The following is a 23,161-nucleotide window of genomic DNA, read 5'->3' on the forward strand; positions in this document are numbered from 1 at the left end:
AAGGTGAGTGGGGAGGAGATATCAGGGGTCACAAGGTGAGTGGGGAGGAGGTATGGGCTACTGCAGGTAGGGTGACCAGATGTCCCAATTTTGTAGGGACACTCCCAATATTCGGATCTTTTTCTTATATAGCGGCCTATTACTCCCCACCCCCCTGTCCTGATTTTTCACAGGTGCTAGCTGGTCACCCTGACTGAAGGTGACTGGTGTGGGGGCACCCTGAGGGGGAGGGGTATGGAGGCGCACAGCAGGGTGAGTGGGGAGGGGGATGGGGTGTATGGAAGGTGAGTGGTGTGGGAGTTCAGGGGGTGCACGGCAGGCTGAGTAAGGAGGGGGTGCAGGGGTAGGGAAGGGGAGGGGGAGGGATATGGAGGTGTGGGGGTACAGGGGTGCACAGCAGGGGGTAAGGAGGGGTGCAGGGGTAGGGAAGGTGAGAGGCATGGGGGGTGTATGGAAGGTGGGTGTAGAGGGGGTCACAAGGTGAGTGGCAGGGTGGGTAGGGATGCTGTATCCCCTATGTCTGTATGGGCTGACTGTACGGGATGTAGGTGACAGGGGGAGGCAGGAGCAGTAGAGTCACGATGCCTTGGGCCTGGAGCAAAAAAAAAAAAAAAAAAAAAAAAAAAGCACCGAGCCAGCCAGGAGTCGAACCTAGAATCTTCTGATCCGTAGTCAGACGCGTTATCCATTGCGCCACTGGCCCTGTGTGTAATGTTCTCTGCGCTCGGCTTCTAAGTGCTCACAAAGGCCGCCCCATAAGAGCGCCGCTACTGAGCAAGAGTCCGATCCAGGGCTGGGCCTGCGGCGCGAATTGTAGCCAATCACAGCCCCGACCAAGACTGTGTCTCCGCCCATCGCCTGGCCCCTCGTCTTCTCACTAGCCCCCCCCAGTAGGCGGAGCTACAATGCCACGCTTGGCCAATCCCTGCCCGTTTCGTTGAAGCGCCTCACGCCCCTTTCCCCTCCATCTCCCCAACTGTAGCCCCACAGTTCCTCTCTGATCACTAGGTGGCTCGGTGGGCGGGGTCAGAGCGGGAGACGCAGCCAATCACAGCAGCGCCAGTCATTCTCTTCCGTGCCTGGAAGTCGGCCGCCGTAAGGTGTTTGTAGCTGGCTAGGTTTGTCCTGTGCGAGGCCCCGTCCTTCAGACCTAGACGCGTCAGGGTCAGAGAGTCCCGGTCGGACCCGGGTCCCGGACGTAGAGCGGAGCCGGCGGCGGCGGCGGCGGGGTAGCCGGAGGGGAGGCGATGGCGGCGGCGGCGGCCTACGAGAAGCTGAAGCTGTGAGTGACCCGGGGGAAGCGCCTCCCTTCCCGCCTTCCCCAGTTACCTGGCGCCGCCATCGCCGGGCAGCGACGCCCCGCCCCGCCCCATCCTCCCCTCTGCCGGTTGGCCGCCTCCCTCCCCGGCGGCTCCTCCATCCCGCGTGCGGACTGGGGGGAGCCGGTCACGCGCAGGGTCCGGTGGGAGCCGCGCGCGAGAGACCTGGGGGGGGCGAATCACAGCTCGTGTCTTCCCCTCCCCCCGCGCCGGCCGGCCCGCCCGCGAGCTGGTCGTGGCAGGGGCACCGCCCTGCCCTCCTGCTTGCCCGCCCAGGGGCCCGCGGGCTGGGGGCGCTGGCAGCTCAGAGCTGTCCGTGAGGCTCCTCTCCGGTCCCTGGATTGCGGGTCCCCGGGCGGGACTGGCTGGCTGGCTGAGCACGGAGCGGAGCTGGCCTGGGGGAGAACGGAGACTCGGCTTGCACTGTCAGTTCCCCTTCCCACTGGCTTGGCGTGGATTGAAAAGGGGATCCTCTCGTCTCTTTTCGTAGCGTAGCTTTCGTGCAACGAGGAGCGTGTTAAGACCTGGCACCTTCAGAATGAAGGAATTAATCGGACACCCTCGTCCCTGCTCGCTGTCTTGCTTCGATAGGCTAATCAGACGGTTGACTTTCCATTTACCTGCCTTGTTACTTTCCAGGGAAGCTTTGGATCTGGAAAGAGTGCCTGGTGCAAGGGAACAAGCCAAAGCTACCTCTTGATTGCCTTATTGGGTAACTACCTCAGTAAAGCAAGTAGTGATACCCAGGAGCCTTCTTGTTAGTATTTGAACACTAAAGTAAAGCTTTGGAAATAGCTTTAGTGTTGCAATATTAGTTGCTAACAGTAAGTTCCTTAGGCATTGCTACCTGCTTTGTTGTATAGCTCTGTTGTCAGTTTGCCAAATGAAGTACACAGCAATAATTTCTGGTCTCTTTCAGTATTGGGGTATTGCATATGTCTTTGTTTTTTTTAAAGGAACTTGAGATATGCCTTCACCATAAAAAACCTGAAACCCTCTTATTTACTCTTTTGTAATATAATGGGGAGAATGGAACCTCTTATGCTTTCGTGTACCAAATGACATTTAAATGCTTGTTTCATTCAGTCAGTAAAATTACATTACAGACCCATTGTTGAATCAGACTATGGAGGCATATGTTAGAACAGGGTTTCTCAACCCATGGGTCAGGACCCGAAATTGGGTTGATAAAATGTTTCAGGGGGTCAGGTGGCAGCTCTTGTCCCACAGGGCTGGCTGCACCACTCAGCACCACTCAGGTTTGGCCCAGGTGTCCTGATGACAGGAGTCCTGTTAGGCCAAATTTAAGTGAGTGGCACTGCAACCCCGTGAGCCAGGTCACCACTTCACTTTCACAAATTTGGTCCAGTCAGGGGGGCAAGGCCAAACATGAGCTGCGCTGCGATGCCTGAAGCAGAGAGCCAAGCCTGGTCAGCCACACAGCACAGGAGCTGCTGAAGCTGCCACTGTGGGGTGAGTGCTGGGCAGGACCCAAATCCCACAGGGGGCAGGACTTGACTGAAACTACCCCAGGGGCCTCTACCCACAGACTATTTACTGGATCACGACAGTCCATAAATATTTACAAATGGATCCTGAGCCAAAAAAGGTTGAGAACCATTATGTTGGAAGACCTTATTTTTGGCGCTTATAATTTTTCCAGAAAACTTCAGACTGAAACTTTTCATGCTTGACCTAAGCCCAAAGGTGAAGTATTTTTGGGGGGATGGTTGGGGAGGAAGCTCTGTTATTATTAACAAGGTGTATGAAATACTTCACATCTTTGGAGAACAAAAATCCATGCTGGATATGAACTTTTCCCATTTTCAGGCAAAAGTGGCACCTTAACTGAATATTTTAAGCCTCACTTTTGGACAGTAATTAGTCAAACAAAATTTAAATAAACTCCCACTAGCTTGATTCTAGAGATGTTGGGACTATATACTTCACTACTTTTGTTTTTTTGCCTTCCCCAATCCCCTTTCTTGGGAACTATTGTAGGTTACTACACTTTAATTAAATGGAATACCCAAGTCAGGAGAGGTATTGTAGGTAAACAGGTGTTTCTAATGTTTAATTAGAACATTTGTTAACTTGGAAAATCTGGGAACTATGTAAAATGTTACAATACTTAAAATTGTACAAAGTGCTGTGCAAACACTAACATCACTCCAATTTGTCCCAATTCTCAGAGTCTGTATTGATCGTAGTTTGAATACAATGTACACAATGCATAGAACAGAATGTGCTTCTTTGGTTTTGTTTTTATTATAATATTTAGAGGCTGGCATTGAGGAGCTTCCTGCATTAGAGTAATGTTAAGCATTATGGTGAAATACATTAATTACTGAAGTGAAGGTTTGGGAATTGAAGGGTAAAAGGATTCTTAAGTGATATTGAATACAGAGCTTTCTTTAGTTGTCGTCATAGCATCAAAGAGCAAAACCCATCATGCCTCTGTTTTTATCAGAAAACACCAATACTCTTTTCAGTGAAATCAATATAATTAAAACTCAATGTGTATACTTTGTTTGTGCTTTTTCTCCGTGATTCACATCACCACCCTCAAACTCATCATGTAAAATTACAAAGAACATAAGAACTGCCATATGGGGTCAGACTAATGGTCTATCTGGCTCAGCATCCTGTCTCCAACAGTGGCCTGTATGAGAGTTTTGGGGGAGTGTTCAAAACAGGGCAGTTGGAGTGATCCATCCCTGTCTTCTCCTCCCAGCTTCTCATAGTCAGAGGTTTAGGGTCGTTCAAGCATGGGGTTACATCCCTGACCATTTTGACTAATAGCCATTGATAGAGCTAGCCTCTTATCTACTTCTTTTTTTGAACCCAGCTATACTTTTGGCCATCACAGTGTTCCATGACAGTGAGTTCAACAGGTTAATCGTGTGTTGTGTGGAAAAAGTACTTCCTCTTATTTGTTTTAAACTGGCTGCCTATTAATTTATTTGGGTGACCCCTTGGTTTTTTAATGGTGTGAAAGGGTAAATAATGCTTCTCTATTCACTCTTTCCACACCATTCATGATTTTATAGATCGCTATCATATTTCTCTTTAGTCATCTCTTTTCTAAGTTGAACAGCCCTAATCTTTTTAGTTTTTTTTCATCTTTACTGCCTTTCTCTGAATCTTTTCCAGTTCCTTTATATATCCTTTTTAAGATGGGGCTACCAGAACTGGACACAGTATTCAAGATGTGGGTGCACATTGGGTTTATATGGTGGCATTATGATATTTTCTGTCATTCTGTTAGCCTTTTTGACTGCTTCTGTACAGTGAGCTGAAATGTTCAGAGAACTAGCCATGGTGACACCAAGATCTTTTTTGAGTGGTAACAGCTGATTTAGAACCCATCATTATGTGTGTGTAGCTGGGATTATTTTTTCCAATATGCATTACTAGACATGTGCAAATGTGGAATTTCATCTGCCTTTTTTTTGCTCAGTCACCCAGTTTTGTGAGATACTTCTGTAACTCTTTGGAGTCAGCTTTGGACTTAACTATCTTGAATAATTTTGTAACAGCTGCAAACTTCACCACTTTTACTGTTCACTCCCTTTTTCAGATCATTAATGAATATGTTGAATATCACAGGTCTCAGTACAGATCCTTGGGGGATCTTGCTATTTACAATGGATAGAGCATTGTGAAAGCTGACCATTTATTCCTATCCTTTGTTTCCTGTCTTTTAATTTGTTACTAATTCATGAGAGGATTTTCCTGTTATCCCATGACTCCTTACGTTGCTTAAGAGCATTTGGTGAGAGGCCTCGGCAATGTCTTTGTGAAAATCCAAGTACAGTATTTTGACTGGATCACCCTTATCCACATACTTATTGATACCCTCAGATAATTCTCATAGATCGGTGAATCATGACTTGCCTTCACAAAAGTTGTATTGACTCTTCTCCAGCAAATCGTGTTTGTGTCTGATAATTCTTCATTGTAGTTTCTACCAATTTGCCCAATACTTATCAGTTAGACTTATCTGCCTGCAAATGCCAGGATCTCCTCTGGAGCCCTTTTTAAAAATAGCATTACATTAGCCACCCTCCAGTCATCTAATACAAAGCCTTGTTTCAATAATAGGTTATATGCTACAGCTAGTAGTTCTGAAGGAAATCATATATGAAACTGCAGAACTCTTGTGTAAAGGCCATCTGGTCCTGTTGATTTATTACTGTTTGTTTTATTTATTTTGTTCAAAACCTCTTCTATTTATGCATCAGTGTGGCATGGTACTTTAGATTTTCACCCAAAAAAGGCTAGCTCTGATGTGAGTATCTTCCCCACATCCTCTGCAGTGAAGACCATTGCAGTGAATTCATTTAGCTTTTCTGCAATAGCCTTGTCTTCCTGAGTGCTCCTTTAGCACCTTTGTCTTTTAGTGGTCCCATTGCCTGTTTGGCAGGCTTCCTGTTTCTGATGTACTAAAAAATTCTTGCTGTTAGTTTTTGCATCTTTAGTAAGTTGCTTTTTAAATTCTTTCTTGATCTGCCGTACTATACTTTTATGCTTGACCTACTAGAGTTTGTGCACCTTCATATTATCCTTGCTAGGATTTGACTTCCAAATCTTAAAGGATGCCTTCTTGCCTCTAACGACCTCCATTACTCCGCTGTTTAGCCATGATAACATTCTTTTGATTCTCTTGTTGCCTTTTATGATTTGGGGTATACATTTTATTCTGAGCTTCTGTTATGGTGTTTTTACCCCTGTGATAGCTCCTTTCAATTTCCATCTAACAAGCAAAATTTTTTTGTGGTTCCCCTTCCTCATGGTGTGTGTGTGGTGTGGTTTTTTTTGTTTTGTTTTGTATTTTCTCCCTATAAGGATGTTAAACTTAATTACATTATGGTCACTGTTTCCGAGTGGTTCAGCTCTATCTCTTGGACCAGATCCTGTGCTCCATTTTGGAGTAAATAAAAAATTACCTGTCCACTTTGGGGTTCCCAAACTAGCTGCTCCAAGAAGCAGTAATTTATGATTGCTAGAAATGTTGTCTGCATCACACCAGTCAATATGAGGATAGTTGAAATAATCTATTATTGCACTTTTTGCTTTAGTAGCTTCTGTAACCTCCCTTGGCATTTCACAATCACTGTCACCATCCTGGTCAGGTGGTTGGTAGTGTATTCCTATTGCTATACTCTTTTTATTCAAGCATGGAATTTCTATCTATAGAGATTCTATGGTATAGTTTGTTTCATGTAAGATTTTTAACTTATTTGACTCTGTGCTTTCTTTAATATAAACTGCTAACCCCACCAGTGTGACCTACTCGGTCACACCTGTGTATTTATACCCTGGTATTATCATGTTCCAGTGATTATCCTCATTCCACATGTTTCTGTCATGCCTGTTACATCAATATACTCGTGTAATGCCAGGCACTCTAGTTCACCCATCTTAGTATTTTTAGACTTCTATAATTTGTATATAAGCACTCTGCACTTGTACATTTTGTCAATATTCAGTTTCTTGCCTTCATTATTATATATAAATGGGACTCTATTTTGTTTTACTCTTCCTTACTAGCTTCTATATGTACTTTATCAACTTTTTTTTTCCTATCCTCAATACTAAGATATATTAAGAGATTCCCCTTTCATAAATGTGTCCCTAAGGGATATTTTGGCCTGACTTATTGGCTCCTCCACATTTATTGGCTTTGTATAAAGCAAATATTCAAACTAAAATGAGAAAATCTTGCACTTAATTTCTAAATTTAATTAAGTTAATACTCAACTATATAAGATCCAGCACTTGAATCACATTTCTATTCCCTCTTTCTTGGGTTTTATTATATTAGAACTTGATCTGGACACTTAGTTGTGTAAGCAGAGAATTCTGATAGTTTTGATTTGTAAGTTTAAGTTCACCACTATTTCCTTTTTAAGCTATTAATAGACGCAGTGAAAGCTGCCAAAACTTCTAAAAACAGAAAAATGATGCTTTGAGCAATTTATTCCATGAATAAAAAACACTAATGGCTATTTGAGAACCCAAAACATGCTACTTAAGTGAGTTTCTTCAGAAATATTCATTAATCATCAACTGAGATTCTTAAATATAGAAAATTGCGGTAAAGCTGAATTGCGCTCTGGAAGAGAAGGAATCCTTATTACACCTGTGGCTTTTTTAAACACATCTCTGCCATTTAATTCCAAAATATGTATGTATACATTCTCTAAAGATACTTTGGAAAGCTGTCAAGAGCAGAATTTGTCCCATTTTTAACTGTCACTTGCACAGACATACTGCTGCTACATATGACACACATGCAAAACCGGTTTGCATTTAAAATGTGATTTATAGCCTCCGCTTCTGGTATATACTAAATACTTTAAAATATGGATCTTATGTTATATTATAAAAGTATAGCAGACTTTTAGTCTCATATGGAGCAGTTTCTCAACCATTCAGTATAGACTCCCTCCTTCCCCCCCCCCCCCCAAAAAAAAAAAAAAATCATATCTCATCTTTGAGTAAGTATATTCTGTGTGTGGGAGTGAGGTCTTGACTTCTTTTTGGAAGTGGGGAGGATTGTAATGTGATCTGAGCCATTTAAATTTTTTTTTCCTGTCTTAATACTGTACTCATTTACATGTTAGTACCCACAATGAACTTCTAGCTTTCAACTATTTCATAGCAGTGATAGTGTCTCAACTGAAGAAACAAACCAAAGGGCTTGATTTTGGTGTAGTTCCACTGTATATTCTTCTTTGTGCTCTTTAAGTCAAGATTGTTGAAAGCATTCTCTGATTTTGTGCGTGCGTGCGTGCGCACTCATCTGTCATTTTTTTAACCTATTGAGCATCAGAGACGAGCATTGGTTTGATGAGTCGCCTCATAGAAGTTTTTTTAATCATTTATTTCAACTCTTGATTTGGTATTTTTATTTACATTTGGTATTTTTTGGTTTTCCAAATAACTTTGACATAATTTCCTCTGCTTTGAACAATATACACTAAATATACTGAACGGACCTCTTAGTCTCCCCGTTAGGAGAATTTAACACAAATTTCTGAGGGGATTTTCAAAATGACTTGCAGGTCATCTTAAATATTAAATCAGAAGCTTGAATTTGTTGGCTTAGAAATTTCTAATATGTCAGTTTTCCCTTTGACTAGTAGATATCCATAGCAGCTTCTATTTAAAATTAAGAGTGTGCATTTAAATCACTCCATCTTCCCCAAGCACCATAAGGATTAATTTGTAAAAATGTTCCTTGGTTTCTTTGCTTAGTAATTTTTAAGTTGCTGCTCATTTAGTTGAAGTCAAGACTGTTGGACATATTTCTTTTGTTGAGCTACACTGACAACAAGACATTAACAAGTTCTTGCTGCAGTCTGCTAATCAGACAAGGTAACTGAGCGTTGTTTAGAATTCTGATACAAATGAAAAAATATGAAGATCTAACTAACTTTCACATTCAAAACCAAACAACTTTAGTATGAAGTTCTGAATCTTATTTTCTGTAAAAACTCCTGTTTCATATTTTTGCATTACACATAGAATCTGGATCTGATGCATTTTCAACACTGAGCCAGTTGTTTTCAGTAGAAGTACAACCAAATAACTTTGATCCCTGACTACAGTGACTAATTCCCTTCCTCCCAACAGTGGCTGATATGTCATTCTTGCTCATATTAAAGTGAGCATGTGCTGTATTTTATGTGCATGTGATAAAGAAACATCATATGTCATAATACTGATTAAATATATAAGAATGTTTTTCTTCAGAGACTGGAATGCTCAATTTTGCTCAATATTTGAATGCTCCTTCATTTTAACTATAGGTGGGGCTAGAGCACCACCTATTAAGGTTGCCTGAGCCGTTCCTTTATAAGACCATATTTTCAACAGTTTTTCAACTTTTTGTCAATTTGTAGCTATTTGGGCTGAAATTTGCCCTGCCAGGTGACTGCCTGAGGCTGAATTTTTTTTTTTAATTTCGGCCAAAATTGTTCAAAAGTTTCTTAAAATGAGGTTAGGGAGAAAATACATTGTTTTGCCAGTGTTAAATTCTGATGACCTTTTTAAGCGCTAGCATCCCCTTGCTTTGGAGCAAGGGCCTGAAATTTGCCCTTTGTGTCAGATATGTGCCTTTTGCTGTCCTCATGAACAACTGCCTACATTTGGCCAAGTTATACACGTTTTAAAAAAAAAATGCATTTGCATATGCTCAGAGACTTCCTAGATTTTTAGCAGCCAAATTCTCGCAAGATTCCATCAGCACTGAACTGCTAAGCCCTGAATGGAGCATGGACTTTCCCTAGCAGCTCTGGACTGTTGCTGGCCATACTGAGTCCAGGTACCTGAACTGAGAACAGGGTGACTCTCTCCTGTGCTCTCCTACCCCACCTCCAGCCCCCACTAAGCTCAGGCAGCAGGGAGGAGGATGTTGCCTGATTCTAATGCAGAGGGGACAAGAGCTGTTTGAGTGAGGGACAGAGGGAATACATTGGAACAAGGATCCAGTGGGCATGTGGAAACTGGAACTAGAAGTTAGTGGGTGGAGGAAGAAAACAGGGACTCCAGTTTCAGGGGAGATAGTACTGTCTAGGTAAGGAGACTGACACTTGGGGAGGCAGTGAATGGCTTTGCCAAGAGGATTAGGAGCTGGGCAGAGAACTGGTGAGGGAAATAGTATGTTATGTTATTAGTGCAAGAGGGCTGAGTTAAGATTGCACAGACAACTTTAATTCTGGCATTTCATTTCCTAACTCTTCAGTGTTTAATTTTGTTACAGTAATCTTTTAATGTAACTTTTATGTGTGATTTAGAAATACTTCGTACATTACCATTATTCGCACTTTGCAGCTGATAAAATGTTGTTTAGAATAATTAAAGATAACGGCTTTTAAAGGAAAGGGTTAGCAATCTAGCTGAGTGCAGTAAACCAAAATCTCATGTTATAAATCAGGAACACATCACTCTATATAATCTATTAATAAATATTTGAAAATAAGGGTGTAACTAGAGTATCTAATTTCTGACCCTTCCACTGCTGGTGGCCATATAGCTGAAAAGATATTTGTCATGACATAAAGCCATGTCCATAGTGGTGTTGATACTGTGCAAGCCAGAATCATGTTTAAATATTGATCAGAGAAATTATAGATGGAAGATGCCTAATTAGGTCATCTACTCCATCACTCTGTCAGTACAGGATTCTGTTGTATGTCAGTGTATAGTCAATTCTAGTTTTGAATGATCTGTAAAATGGGGCTTCCATTGCATTATTTGGGAGATGGTTCCCAAAGTTTTATACATAACATGCTTAGAAAGCCTTAAACTGTTTTTCTTAATTTCTTCCCTTTATTAATACTTGCTTTTTTCACCCTATATTTTTCTTTCTTTGGGAGTTACATTTTAAAAATATTGTTAGGCTTATCATTTAACCTCTTTCTCCTTAGTTTTTGCTTAGCCATAACTTATATATTTGGCGCTTTCTTTCCTCATAAGTCAATTGTGCAAAAGTTCAGAATGTTGTGCTAAGTAAAATAAATGCCATTTTCTTTTAAAGGAATGCTGTAATCTTGATTCTTTTTTTAAATTGAATTTTTAGAAATCCTCTTTCCAAATAGCACTTCTTAGTGTCTTTACTTGCTGTTTTAAAAAAATATTCTTCTTTAGATAAATCTCTTGCAGGATATAGGCACATTTAAGACTAGTAGTTTAAAAGAAATAGAGACTGAATTAAACTAACAAATTCCTAAAACAACATGATCTGTGGAGGCTGACTGTCCAAAGCCATATTCCAGTTGGGTAGTTGGGGATGTCATAGCTGTGCCAGTGGTAAGGTCACCTGTACACTGGAGAGGAGAATCTTCTATCTGTTATATTAACTGGATAAAGATTTGAGGAATGGTTTTTACTTACCTTTTCCCCTCATTCGCTTCTTGCAGGATTGTTCTTTCCTGCACAGCTTTGTCTAGTCAAGTTTTAAGTGCCTCATGTGATAATGAAAGTCCCATAATTTCTTGGGAGACTATTCCACAGGCTAATCATTAGGAATTTTCCCTGATTTTTTCCCCCCTCCAATTAAATCTTGCTTTTCTTAATGTTATCACTATATTGTCATTATACTTCAGGGCTCTAAATAAATTTCTAAAAAAGGTTAAGGAGGTGGCTGCATTAACTCCGAGCTAAAGAGGATCAAAATACCACTTGGAAACGTCATAGCTTTCTCTCTGATTTAGTTTCCTGGTTCTAATTTTTCTGATAATCTCAGAATGGACAACATTTCTACCACACGTAAGGCTATTTTTAAAAGAGACATCATCAACTTGAAAATGTATTCACTGTTAAATTGAAAAATTAAGAGTTTTTTTCATCCTCTAGACTGTAAACCCTTTTGGGGCAGGAACAATCTTTTTGTTGTGTGCATGTATAGTCTAGCACAATGAGCCCCTAAATTCACATAAGGGTCTCCAAGACCTGTCATAATAACTACCACACTTAGTGCATTTGTCAGCAATTTATCTCTAGTATATTTCACTGTATATTACACCCTTCCTCATGCCCTTCAAGAGTTTCATCAGTAATAGCAGCAGCAGAGTTTGAACTGCACAGGTATCGCACAACTGTTTGCAGACATAAAGGGAAAAATATGGGTGTTAGCGTGTTTGGTGATGTTGATATCAGGTCATCTCAAAAGATAAACAGGGGAGCAGAAAAACCTTTACTTGGGGGAGTGAGAGCAAGAGTGAAAGAGTATAAATCCTGAACAGGATGACAAGTGTTTAAATTGTTTGTATAATGCTCTAGATATCATGAACATATGCCCCCCTAAGCAGATAAGTTGCAGGCAGATTGGAGAGTGCAAGTCTTAAAAGATGTCTGGTGCAGTGTACTCTATCATGAACTGCCTTCTGCTATTTTGGATTATGATTATGACACAGAATAATTTTTTAGTGGATTCTTATAGGCATGTTTCAAAAACTTTCAATCAGTGGAAAATGAGCTTTAGTATGTCAATCTCTCCTCCTCTTTCTCAATCTGAAATCTACTAAATGTGCACTTTTGAGGTACATTAATTGTTACTGTATTAGTAATCAATCAAATTATGCTTTTGTTGACATAACTTGAACTCTGTCAGGTTCCTAAGATTTTGTACATAGCCCATGTAAATTAATGAAATGAATCAGATTTTACTACTTTTTTTTTTTTTTTAATTAAAGCTTATTTAAGGAAACATTCCACAAGAAATGGTTTTATATTTTTCACTTTCAGTAGAATAAATAAGGATTCAGGTTTATTTCCCCAGTGTTAAGCAAGCCAGGAATTTTGCGATAAGCAATTAAAACTCTCAGGTTCATATTTCCAGTCAGTGCTCTGCGAAATAAATGACTGGAAAACAGTGGTACACCACCCAACAGTTGTTTAAAATTTGTTCAGCAATTAGGAAAAAGCCATCGCTTGCTGCCCAGCTATTTATAACTAAATATGTAGAATGGAACTTGTACGGTGAGTCTGGTATATTTTACTCATAGCTGTTAATTTCTTTTAAAGACACATAACACCAGAGAAGTTTTACGTGGAAGCTTGTGATGGTGGAGCAGATGATGTTCTTGCCATTGACAGAGTATCCACAGAGGTCACTCTTACAGGTATGCTTCTCACCAGCATTTTTCAACTGTTTAAAAGGATAGGCCTGTAGAGTAAAGAGTATAGTGACAAAGCACAATGAGCAATCTAAATACTACTTCAAAGCTTAATGTTGTTCTGTGGATAGCTTACCAGAATATCCTCATTAATTATTGTGGTATCTTAAGTCTTATTTCACCCCATTCATGATGTTGAGGTTTTTCTATTTTTTTTGGACTGAATATTAATTTGCAATAGCAGATATTTAAAATGTGCAGCAGCATTTTGATTATTTTCAGTAAAATTTAACATTTTAAAGTATTTGATATTTTCTGCAGATCAATATCTAACTTTTATCAGAAAATAATTTTAAGATTCTTTGTAGTTTATGGAACTGTGTGTGAAATTTGTGTGAAAATATATATAACTAATTTGGGGCTCACCATCTTTTTAAATTTTTTAAAAATTTTTTGGTAACTATACCATTGCATCAGTTTGAAATGTTGACTTACCCATGCTAATTAGGATTGATGGCACTGTCTGGACTCAAGCACGGGAAGGATGAATGTTGTGCTCCTATAACTTGCAAGAGCTCAGTCCATTTTGCTTAATAAAGAGAAGGTTAAGGGATGACTTGATTAGTCTATAAGTATCTACTTGAGGAATAAATATTTAATAATGTGTTCTTCTCTACCAGACTGATGGGTGTAACATGATAACATAGACCAATTCAGACTGGAAAAAAGGCGTAAATTTTTGACAGTGTGGATAATTAACCATTTAAACAACTTTCCAGCAGTAAATTGGTAACTTCTTAAGATCAGGATTGGATGTTTTTGTAAAAGATCTGTTCTAGGAATTATTTTGGGGAACTTCTGTGGGCTGCATTATATAGGAGGGCAAACTAGATGATCACATTGGTTCCTTCTGGCTGGCCTTGGAATCTGACCTTTGCCAACATATCTCACTCTTAGTGATTTTTAGCTTTTTCTGAAGCTATTAGAAGGCTACACTTTGAATTGTTTTTTAATTCTGTGCTATGGTCATAACATTTAATTTTTGCAGACTTGTAGGGCTTTTACAAGTAAACACATGAGTTGTTTCCCAGGTGAAGGCCTTATACTAAATTGCAACTTGAAACAAATCTTTTAATGCTGAGCTATGAACTTCAGAAAATAAGTTGTTAAAAGTGAATTCATGTGCTCTCTTACTGACAGGAACTGCTACGATACTTTCCCTTTATATTAAAACCTGTGTATCTCCTTTCTCTCACTGAGAAGATTAAATTAAGACCTGTTTTTCAGCTAAATTTGGACTGTAAATCTTACAGTATTTTCGTATAATATTAGAACGCTCATACTATTGAAATATAGTACTGGAATAGCAATTATTCCATCAAAGCTGTAAAGATTACTCTTCCCAGGTTTCTGTAGTCTGTCATCTTTTCCTAATGCTGGTTTTTCATCAACATATAAACTCTCCAAGCCAAGGTATATTAGTGAAATTATAAAGCAGCTGTTGGGACACCGACATGTAACCCAATGAATAATCAAGTTCCATCTTTCTCCATTTTTCAAACTCTATTGGGGCACTTAGCTGTGATTTAAATCTAGGCAGACTCACAAGTCTGGTTTAAAACTTAGTGTTACTGGTCCTCACAATGACCCCAAAATCTGTGGATGATAAAAGAATACAACTGAAGCACTTTTGCAAGCAACATTCACGTATTCATCCATTTTTTCCCCTACCTACCACTCAGGATACTATATTCCCGACCACACTTGTACAGCTCTTAGTGGCCTTTGCTTTGAAGAGCTGGCCTTACAACTTCAGACTCCGTGTCTGGCACTGTTGCTCAGTGTGGAATTGGACTGAGGTGCTGCAGGAGTGCTCAAATGTGGGGAGGCCAAGTTTTGTGACTTAACGCTGATCTTGGGGAGCCTTAACTCATGGAGTTTGGTTCAAAACAGGAAACTCTCTGCTGCTGATGGGACAGTGTGCTACTGCTGAGCTAGCCTGTTATGTAAAAGAGCCTGAATTTCTTCAGTTAGACTCTGGTTGATTAAACAAAATAGAAAACTTTCCTAATTTTAAATTCTTTCGCCAGCAGGTTTTTGAACTCTGATCCACTGCCTCTCACTATTGTGACTCATTAACGACATACATCATTTGGTTGAAACTTCATGATCAAATCCTAATTTAATAAAGTTGCATGTGATATAATCATGAAACAGATGTGGTTTGACATCTTGTTTTTCTGCTTTTCAGTTAAGAAAGATGTTCCCCCTTCAGCTGTTACGAGGCCTATATGTGGTATTTTGGGAACAATCCGCCTGGTAGCAGGTAAGGAAAACAAAATGCTATACTGGTGAAAGAATGAAGGTGAAAATATATTGCTGGAAAAATCTAAAAGCCTATGACAGCAGTTCCCAATCTTTTTGAGTGTGTGGACCCCTTTTCAACCTCCAAACATTTTGCGGACCATCACATGCTACTAGTTTTATTTGAAATTGTACATTTCCTTGGTGAGGATGTTGTTGTCTTTCTCTTCTGTGGACCCCCAGTAGTAGCTTTGTGGACCACCAGGGCTTTGCAGACCATAGGTTGGGAACCGCTGTCCTGTGGAGTAAGTGTGGTGCTTGTAATTTCAGATTTCCTGTATACAGTTTGTTGGACAAAATCCCTTTTTTTAACACTTCTTCAAAGTTGCTATAGTATGACACTGGTTAACTCACAAGATGACCAAAGGTGCTTAAAAATTAAAGGAAGGAAAGATGTTCTTTGAACTGTAAGTATCTCAATGTTTGTAGAGAAGGAGTTAATTGACCATTCTGTCAGTGTATTTTTTTAACCTATTTCTATAGGACCTTCAAAAAGTTTAATTCTCTCCTCTCCCACACTCTTGCGTTTACGCCTGCCATTGGATTTGCTGTAACACTTACGTACTTTTTGGTGAGGCTTCATTTCAAATCAGTAGTGCTGGTACACTGAAAAAAGACACTGATCTTGCATCTAGTCACTCCCAGATATATCTGGTTGTTTAATCAATGGCAGTGTTCAAACCTCTTCGAAATGTAGAGGAAAAATCAGCCATTAACAAAAGGAAGAGGATAAATTGGAACAAAACTTACCAAGAGTATATTTAATAATTCGGGGTAAGAACAAATTGTTCTGTAAAACGTATGTCATGGTATTCTCTGAAGCTGATAGACATAATCACTGCTACAAGTAAACTTTGAGTCACCGGTATGAGGAAAACTTTTTCCCTAAAAGTTGTGTTTTTCTTCTTTGAGTGAATTTGATTCTGATGAAAGTTAGATTAGTAGCGATAGTGTGGAAACTGGTGTACTGAGGTGTGTAGGTGCTCTACATAGATGGTCTCTGTACCTTAATCATTCTTTGCAATACCCTTTTGTTAGAACAGAATGCTGGTTGTTCCAAACAGAATATGAGCACTTGACTAGACAGACCATCAAACTCACTAGACCAAAACAAGATTTAAGCATAGGTATCCCAGAGTAAGACAAATGTAATAAAAAACTGTGCCACAGTCTACAGGATATACACTTTGGTATCTTTAGGGTCTCTGTTTATGGTTAAAATTGAATTCATCTCAAAGGAGATAGGGAGAGAATTGTTTAGCAGCCTGGTAATGATACACTGCCTTTCACCTTAGGGTCACTGACTGAATTCTGTCCCAGGTAGGCCACTGAAAGTGTTATACTATCTGAAAAAATCTCAGACCAACTTCTGGTGGAGAGGTGTCAATTAATAAAGGTGATAGCGACCTAAGTAGAGATACTGAGAGTGAATTACCTTCTTTTTTTTTTTTCTGCCTCACAGCTGTGAGGCAGTATTAGTGTAAACCGTGCTGTACCTCTTGGCGGTGTGTGTGTGGGTGGGTGGGTGTGGGTGTGTATAGGTGTAGAGCTTGTGCTTACAATTCAGTCCAGAAACTTTCACAGGCATTAATGCTGTGTTTAGAAGAAAAGAAAAATCTTAGCTTGACTTAATAACTTCGAGCTTCTATAAACCAAAATTATGTCCTTATTATTCTTTCTTTTTTTAGACATTTTACATTTGTCTTGAACGGAGTTCAGGCAAATTTGATATATATATTTTTTCTATAACATTGCTTGTGAGATCAATATGGCTGTAGGATAAATATTTGTTAATGAAATATATTTGAGGGTTGTCTTACAAAAACTATTTAATATGTCAGTAAGTGCTGAATTTGTAAAATTGTAATTTAAGAAGAATCAAGTTTTTGGACCTGAACCATTTGTATCCTTCTCAATCAAATCAAATGCACAAAACTAGTAACTGAAGCTGTAGATGGAAAAGTGCGATTGGTGGTACATGCCCACCAGTTTTAAGGAACTGGATGGATTAAATACCTGCTGAACTGTCTGACTTCTCATCCAGAAAATTAAATCACTACAGTGTGTGTCTTGCTATGAATAGAAGTTAATAAATTTAATGGTACACAAATATAATGCACAATTTATAAAGCTATTAATTATTTTTATTTTATTGGCATTCACTTATTCTGACTTCATAGCAGTAGGTGTGAGATTTCATGGCATTTCATTCTCGTTAAATAGCTTTTGTTTATAATTTTGATCAACTCAAGATTTTTTTAAAAATCTTTCTTGGTTGTATTTGCGTCTGAAAACCACAGTCTGTCAGTTGTACAGTCTGTCAGTGAGATACAAGTTTTTCCAAGAGTAAATGAATTCCATGGAAATACAATTGAACAAAATTATTTCTAAGGTGAAGGCAAGCTAACAAATTGCTTTGGTGAGCGGCTGCACTGTTACATGTGCAATTCTTTTTGGTTAATTTTTAATTAATGCAAAAACCCCTCCCTATTTTTGAGTTTTGGAGGCTTTAGGACAACTGCCTTTTAGGATAAAATAGCATATCTGTTTGTGACCTTCTGTAAGACTTCTAAGATGGATCTCATTTGTTGAATACCACTGCACACTGTCATTGTACATATTGCTTATGGGTTCTGCATTCTCCAAACTATGGGCTCAGTCACTTACCTCCTTCTGCATCCCTACCCCAAAAGATCTATGTGTGGAGAAGACTGTCTATATTTGGATCTGGAGTGGGAGTTGGCTGCCCCTGTTGAACTCTCTCTCCCTTCCTCAAGACATTGAAGTGTTCTTGGCAGATTCAGATCTGCATGTTGGGATGGAGATGTGGGTGCTTGGAAAGGTGTGCTTTATCTCTACTCAGCTCCATGGGGAATCTGCAGGAAAGTTAATTCAGTTGTGGGTTTTGGGCTCTCCAGATTTTGTCTTCTGTGGAGTGGAGCAGCTTTCCTCCAATGGAGAGATTTAAAGGAAACTTTTGAGGAGGGGGACCCTCAAGGAATTTTCCCTCTTTCCCCTTCATGTGTTTTGTTTTTGTTTTTTTTCCTGATATAGCCTTGTGTTTGCTATTCTTGTTTTCTTGCATCTCCTTATATAAAACTACTCTTGACTTAGACATTCTTATTTTACAGGCAGCTATCTCATCGTAATAACAAAAAAGAAAAAAGTAGGTGAATGTTTCAGTCATGTAGTCTGGAAAGCAACTGATTTTGACATCCTCTCCTACAAAAAGACCATGCTGCACTTAACTGATATTCAGGTAGGAGTAGATTTAGTAGAAGAAAAATAAATAAGCCACAACTGATTTATGATTCTCTGATGGCTTTTCATCTTAAGCTTAAGAAAAAAAATCTTCAAATGTAGGTCTCCTGGTACTGAAGCATGGTTTGTAGACTGTTATAGCAGTTGTGCAATTTCTTTTAAAATATCTGACGCTAGTTGCTTTGATTTGTTCATAATGTTGTAAGCATGTGCATATTCTTATTGTTACATCAGACATGCTATCGCCGTGTAAATTAGAGAAAATCTATGCCATTCAAATTCCCAAACTAACTTGGTTGTGCAACCTCTGTCACTAGCCTTCCTGACACCAATTTCGCTGCCCCCTCCCTCCAGCTGCTAAGATGGCCTTTCTTATTGTTCTGACCAAATCATCCTTCACTAACTCCCATCTCTCACTCAAGGATAAGTCCATACCCTTGCCTCTTATGTCTCTTCCCCCAAACACTGCACTCCTTCTTTCTTCTCATGATGCCCATTTGCCCTGTTTGTCCTGTTCTCTCTCAACCACCTCAGTGTTTTCTTCCACACTGTCTCCTATGTATGGTATGTCCTTCCTGAGGTAGTCCACAAAACCACTACCTTCTCCATGTCAGATCCTTTCTCAGGATTTACTAATTCCATGAAACCTACAAGAAATGAGTTGACAGTCATCCAACTCTTTCTCTTTCTTAGCTTACCACTGAACTGATCATTTCTATTTACATGGAGGGAAAGGGTTGAATGTTGAGAGAGAGGAAAGGGTGTAATCTCATTGGAACTGAAACTGGGGATTGCTATGGAACAATGACATGGGGATTGAATGGTAGGATGGGAGGTGAGTTTAGCATCTATTTAAAAATAAAATAAGGCAAACTTGTAACCAAGACATGTGCCTTTCACTGGGATCACCTTTTCAGAATGTTGTATCCTTCCCCCCCATTTCCCACCTGCCTTCTTTTGACTGTACACTCTTTGGAGCAAGAACAATTTTCCTCTGTGTTTTGGGAAGCACCTGATGTTAGTCTAATCTCCATTATTAGTCAAACACCAAGAAGTACAGCTTTCTCTCATCCACTGTACGTTTTGAATCAGGCTGTACTGGAACAGTTTTAATGTTGTAAAATGTCAGTCTACTTGTACTGTCAAAATTGTGATTTCATGGTGTCCTTTAGTGTTTCATGTTGTTTTTATGCTATTTTTAATGCACTCTTGCAAGACATGGGCATAAGCAAAAAATCAGTGCCCCTTTAAAAAGGGGAACTTAAAAAAGCAATTTAGTAAATAAGAATGCTGCTTGTTTTTTGTTTTCTACCAACAGTTACAGGACAATAAAGCCTTTTTAGCAATGCTTAGTCACGTCTTGAATGTGGATGGATTTTACTTCTCTACAACATATGACCTAACACACACTTTGCAACGGTTAGCCAACACCAGTCCAGAATTCCAAGAAATGAGCTTATTGGAGAGGGTAAGCATTCCACTGATTTCTGTCTTGTATCCAGTTCCTTGTCAACTAGTTTTATGCCTGGCATTGGGTTTATTTTATAGAGCAGGTGACTGGCTTATTTCACTAGTCTATTTAGACTCTAATTTCCTGCTGGACTAAACTCTGAGCAACAAGTCAGTTTCATCGCTTTTAATGTTTTTGTGACAGATTAGCTTTCTTCAAGCTTGCTGGTTTTTTGGTAAACTAGATATCCCCTTAAAATTAATGTTGAACATTTGCATTCCTAAAACAGAGCCCTAGCATTCCTGGGCTGTAGCATTAAATTTGTGTGTATCACACTTCTCAACAGTCTGTGGGTAAACCTGCCACAAGACCGCTTAAAAAAATCAATTTTGAAGCTGACTAGTATAATATCCTATCTTTTTGTTTCATTCTGCTGTCCTACGTAGGTCTTTGTGTCTTGCTGCTTTTGACCTCCTTGCGCAACCCAAAATGTTCCATGCTCAGGTCATATTATATTACAAAATTCTGTTGGGGGCTGCTCGATGTTCCTGATTATTTTATAAAGTAAAATGAAATCTGTCAGGCAACAGTAGTCTGGGAGTTGACAGCTAGTGGAGGTGTGCTTACCAAAAGCAAGGAAGATGCTAGTCTTAAATGCCAAATATACAGTGACTACAGCTCCTTTCTCTCTTCTGCCTGCCACTGCTGATTATCTTTTGTTTCATTTTGATTTAAAATACTTACCTGGGAGCTGCATTACGGTAGCTGACTTCATAATAAAGAAAATATTGTAGATCAGATAGCTACAGATCTCTCCCCAGCTTGATTTTTAAACCTACAAATGTTTTTAAAATACATTTTAATCCTCTTAAGACACTCCAGTGTGTAATACTACTGTTTGTAGGGCCTGTTCCAATGCCCATTGAAATCAGTGGGAGTCTTTCCAGTGACTTCACTGGGCCTTGGATCAGGTTCTTAAAATACAACTTGGCAACATTAGAATTCTGAGAACCACACACCTGAGCAGTTCAATACTCTTGGTTTTGTGTGTATCTTGTCTCTTCCTTGCACAAAAACCTTGGCACTTTCAACTGTTCTTAATCTTATGTAAAACTTCATTTATGTTTTTAAGCTAAGAGTATATGGTACTGTCAGTGAAATTAGAGCTCCTCATGCACTTACCTGGCCAGAGATCTAATGCATAAACTATTAAAAGGGTAGGTATGTATGTTTAATATGTATGTTCATAGTGTAATAGCAGTTGCTGTTCACAAAGCCATTAGTGGTCCCTTGACTCTGAAAATCATAGTAAAAATGGTTTTACCTCTCCATCTTCAAACTAAACTAGTGAAATGGCTTTGAGAATATTGCTTGTGTGCCTTTTGTATTTTTCACTATCCGCATGCTGCCAGTACATTGTTATAATTGCTTTGTAAAATCTTCAGCCTGATAGTATTGGCTATAGTAGGGCTGCTTTTTGGAATGAGTAGTTCCACAAGAGGAAAGGAAAGCAACTAAATATGAGTGTACAATATAAACAGAGAATCCATTACTGAAGTTACACTTCAAGGATTTTAATGTTGTCTTCATTCCCCTTCCCTCTTCAAACAGTAAGAATTGAAAAACAATGTTTGCAGTGCTCCAGCCTGTGGGGAAAAAACAGTGTAGTTAAAAAGCTTCCTCCAAAATGCCAGATATTGTGGCAGTTTTGAACAGAACAAAACTCCACAAGCCTAAAACTTCATTGTACTGCTGACTCAGATAGTTAGTTTTTGTGTACTTATGTGACATCAGAAAAATGTTACCTCTGAGGTAAAAACTTACATGATTTGTTACGTGTTTCTATTTTGAATCTTTTCTTAACCTCCAGGATAATTGACTTTTTTTGGAGTTTGTGGCAACTTGCATATTAACTTTTTTGACACAGTGGGAAGGAGTTAGAAACTCAACATTTGTTATCTAAGATTAGGATCAGAGAAAGTGGGGATTGTTTCATCAAAAAATGGAAGAAACGTCACTTTAGCTTGCATTTGGGAGAGACTGGGAAGGATACAAAATGGTGTGGTGGGTTTGTGACCCTTGGCTCTGGGATTTTGCATTCTAAACCTAACTAGCTTAATATGTTAGCAACTGTATTTAGTATGTTTAATTTCAATCTTAAAGAAAATAACCCCACACCCAAAATTATAAAGAGATCCCCTGGGGCCTCAGTAGGAACGTAAACTTCCTTAGCTTCCAGGAAGACTTAGAATTCATAATCTGCTAAACAAGGCTTTGATTCAACAAGGGCTTTCTAAAATCCACTGAGACCCTTGGAGCTCATTTTAAACTGGTAGAAGAGGCTATAAAGCCTCCTTCACAAGGGGTTGTCTCCTGGCTGTCAAGATACTTTCAGAACTAGAAAGGAAAAGCAATTCTCGCACCCTTTTTAAACCTTCATCTCCATTTCATTTTCTTATTAAAAAGAACTTCAGCAGACCATATTGCTTGACTAACTCAAGTTAACGAACCCTAGAATTCTATATTTAGGTACTACTCTGTGTTGCCAATTTTTGTATAGTACTTTCTCATCTCCTATCACTCTCCTACTCTCTCTCACAGCAAGTGGTCTAGTTGTAAAGATTGTTTTGCCTTAAAAATGATCTACCTAGTTTCAGAAAAATGTCTGTTTATCCTTTCAAGCATATGCAGGAGCATATTAGTCATTTAAAAAATCTTCTGCTCCAATTTAAAATGATTGAACATGCTGAAGTGTCCCTTTTTGAGTCCATAAGCACTCTACATTTATATTAATAAATATACCACTTTTAAAAGGTATGTAAGATGCCAGTTGTGTTGCAAGTGGTAAAACAAGAAGGTCTTGCATCTTGAAATAGTTATGATCCGCTTGTAGCTACACCGTCTTGAACTGTGAATCCATCAGATAGCCCAAGTAGGCTCAAGCCTAGTCAGCACTTGACTACACCCAAATCTAGGGTACTACACGAAGTAGGTTGGTGACTCAGTGAGTGGCACTATAATCTCTGGGCAGCAGTCTTTCATTAATTTGTTCTGAAGCACTGTCCTAGTAAGATGTGCAGGAGTATTATATGTCTGGAGATGCTGACATTCAGAGAAGATTTAAAACAAATGTTCTGATC

The 23,161-nt window shown here is 39.3% G+C and overlaps 1 protein-coding gene and 1 non-coding gene across 2 annotated transcripts in view; one reads left to right on the forward strand and one right to left on the reverse strand.

Annotated features, from left to right (window-relative positions):
• Nucleotides 1-630: 630 nt before the first annotated feature.
• TRNAR-ACG (transfer RNA arginine (anticodon ACG)) lies at nucleotides 631-703 on the reverse strand. The gene has a single exon. It is a non-coding gene; the product is annotated as a tRNA-Arg (tRNA).
• SACM1L (SAC1 like phosphatidylinositide phosphatase) overlaps nucleotides 696-23,161 on the forward strand; it is a 44,201-nt gene continuing 21,735 nt past the window's right edge. The window contains exons 1-5 of the mRNA XM_067561733.1: nucleotides 696-1,282; nucleotides 12,855-12,952; nucleotides 15,198-15,272; nucleotides 18,442-18,569; nucleotides 19,890-20,039. Of these exons, the coding sequence (XP_067417834.1) occupies nucleotides 1,248-1,282; nucleotides 12,855-12,952; nucleotides 15,198-15,272; nucleotides 18,442-18,569; nucleotides 19,890-20,039 (486 nt within the window). The 5' untranslated portion in view covers nucleotides 696-1,247. The remainder of the gene's footprint in view (nucleotides 1,283-12,854; nucleotides 12,953-15,197; nucleotides 15,273-18,441; nucleotides 18,570-19,889; nucleotides 20,040-23,161) is intronic.

Source organism: Emydura macquarii, unplaced genomic scaffold, assembly GCF_026122565.2.
Source record: "Emydura macquarii macquarii isolate MOO-44397 ecotype Brisbane River unplaced genomic scaffold, CSIRO-AGI_Emac_v2 contig_2422, whole genome shotgun sequence".
NCBI classification, from domain to species: domain Eukaryota; kingdom Metazoa; phylum Chordata; order Testudines; family Chelidae; genus Emydura; species Emydura macquarii.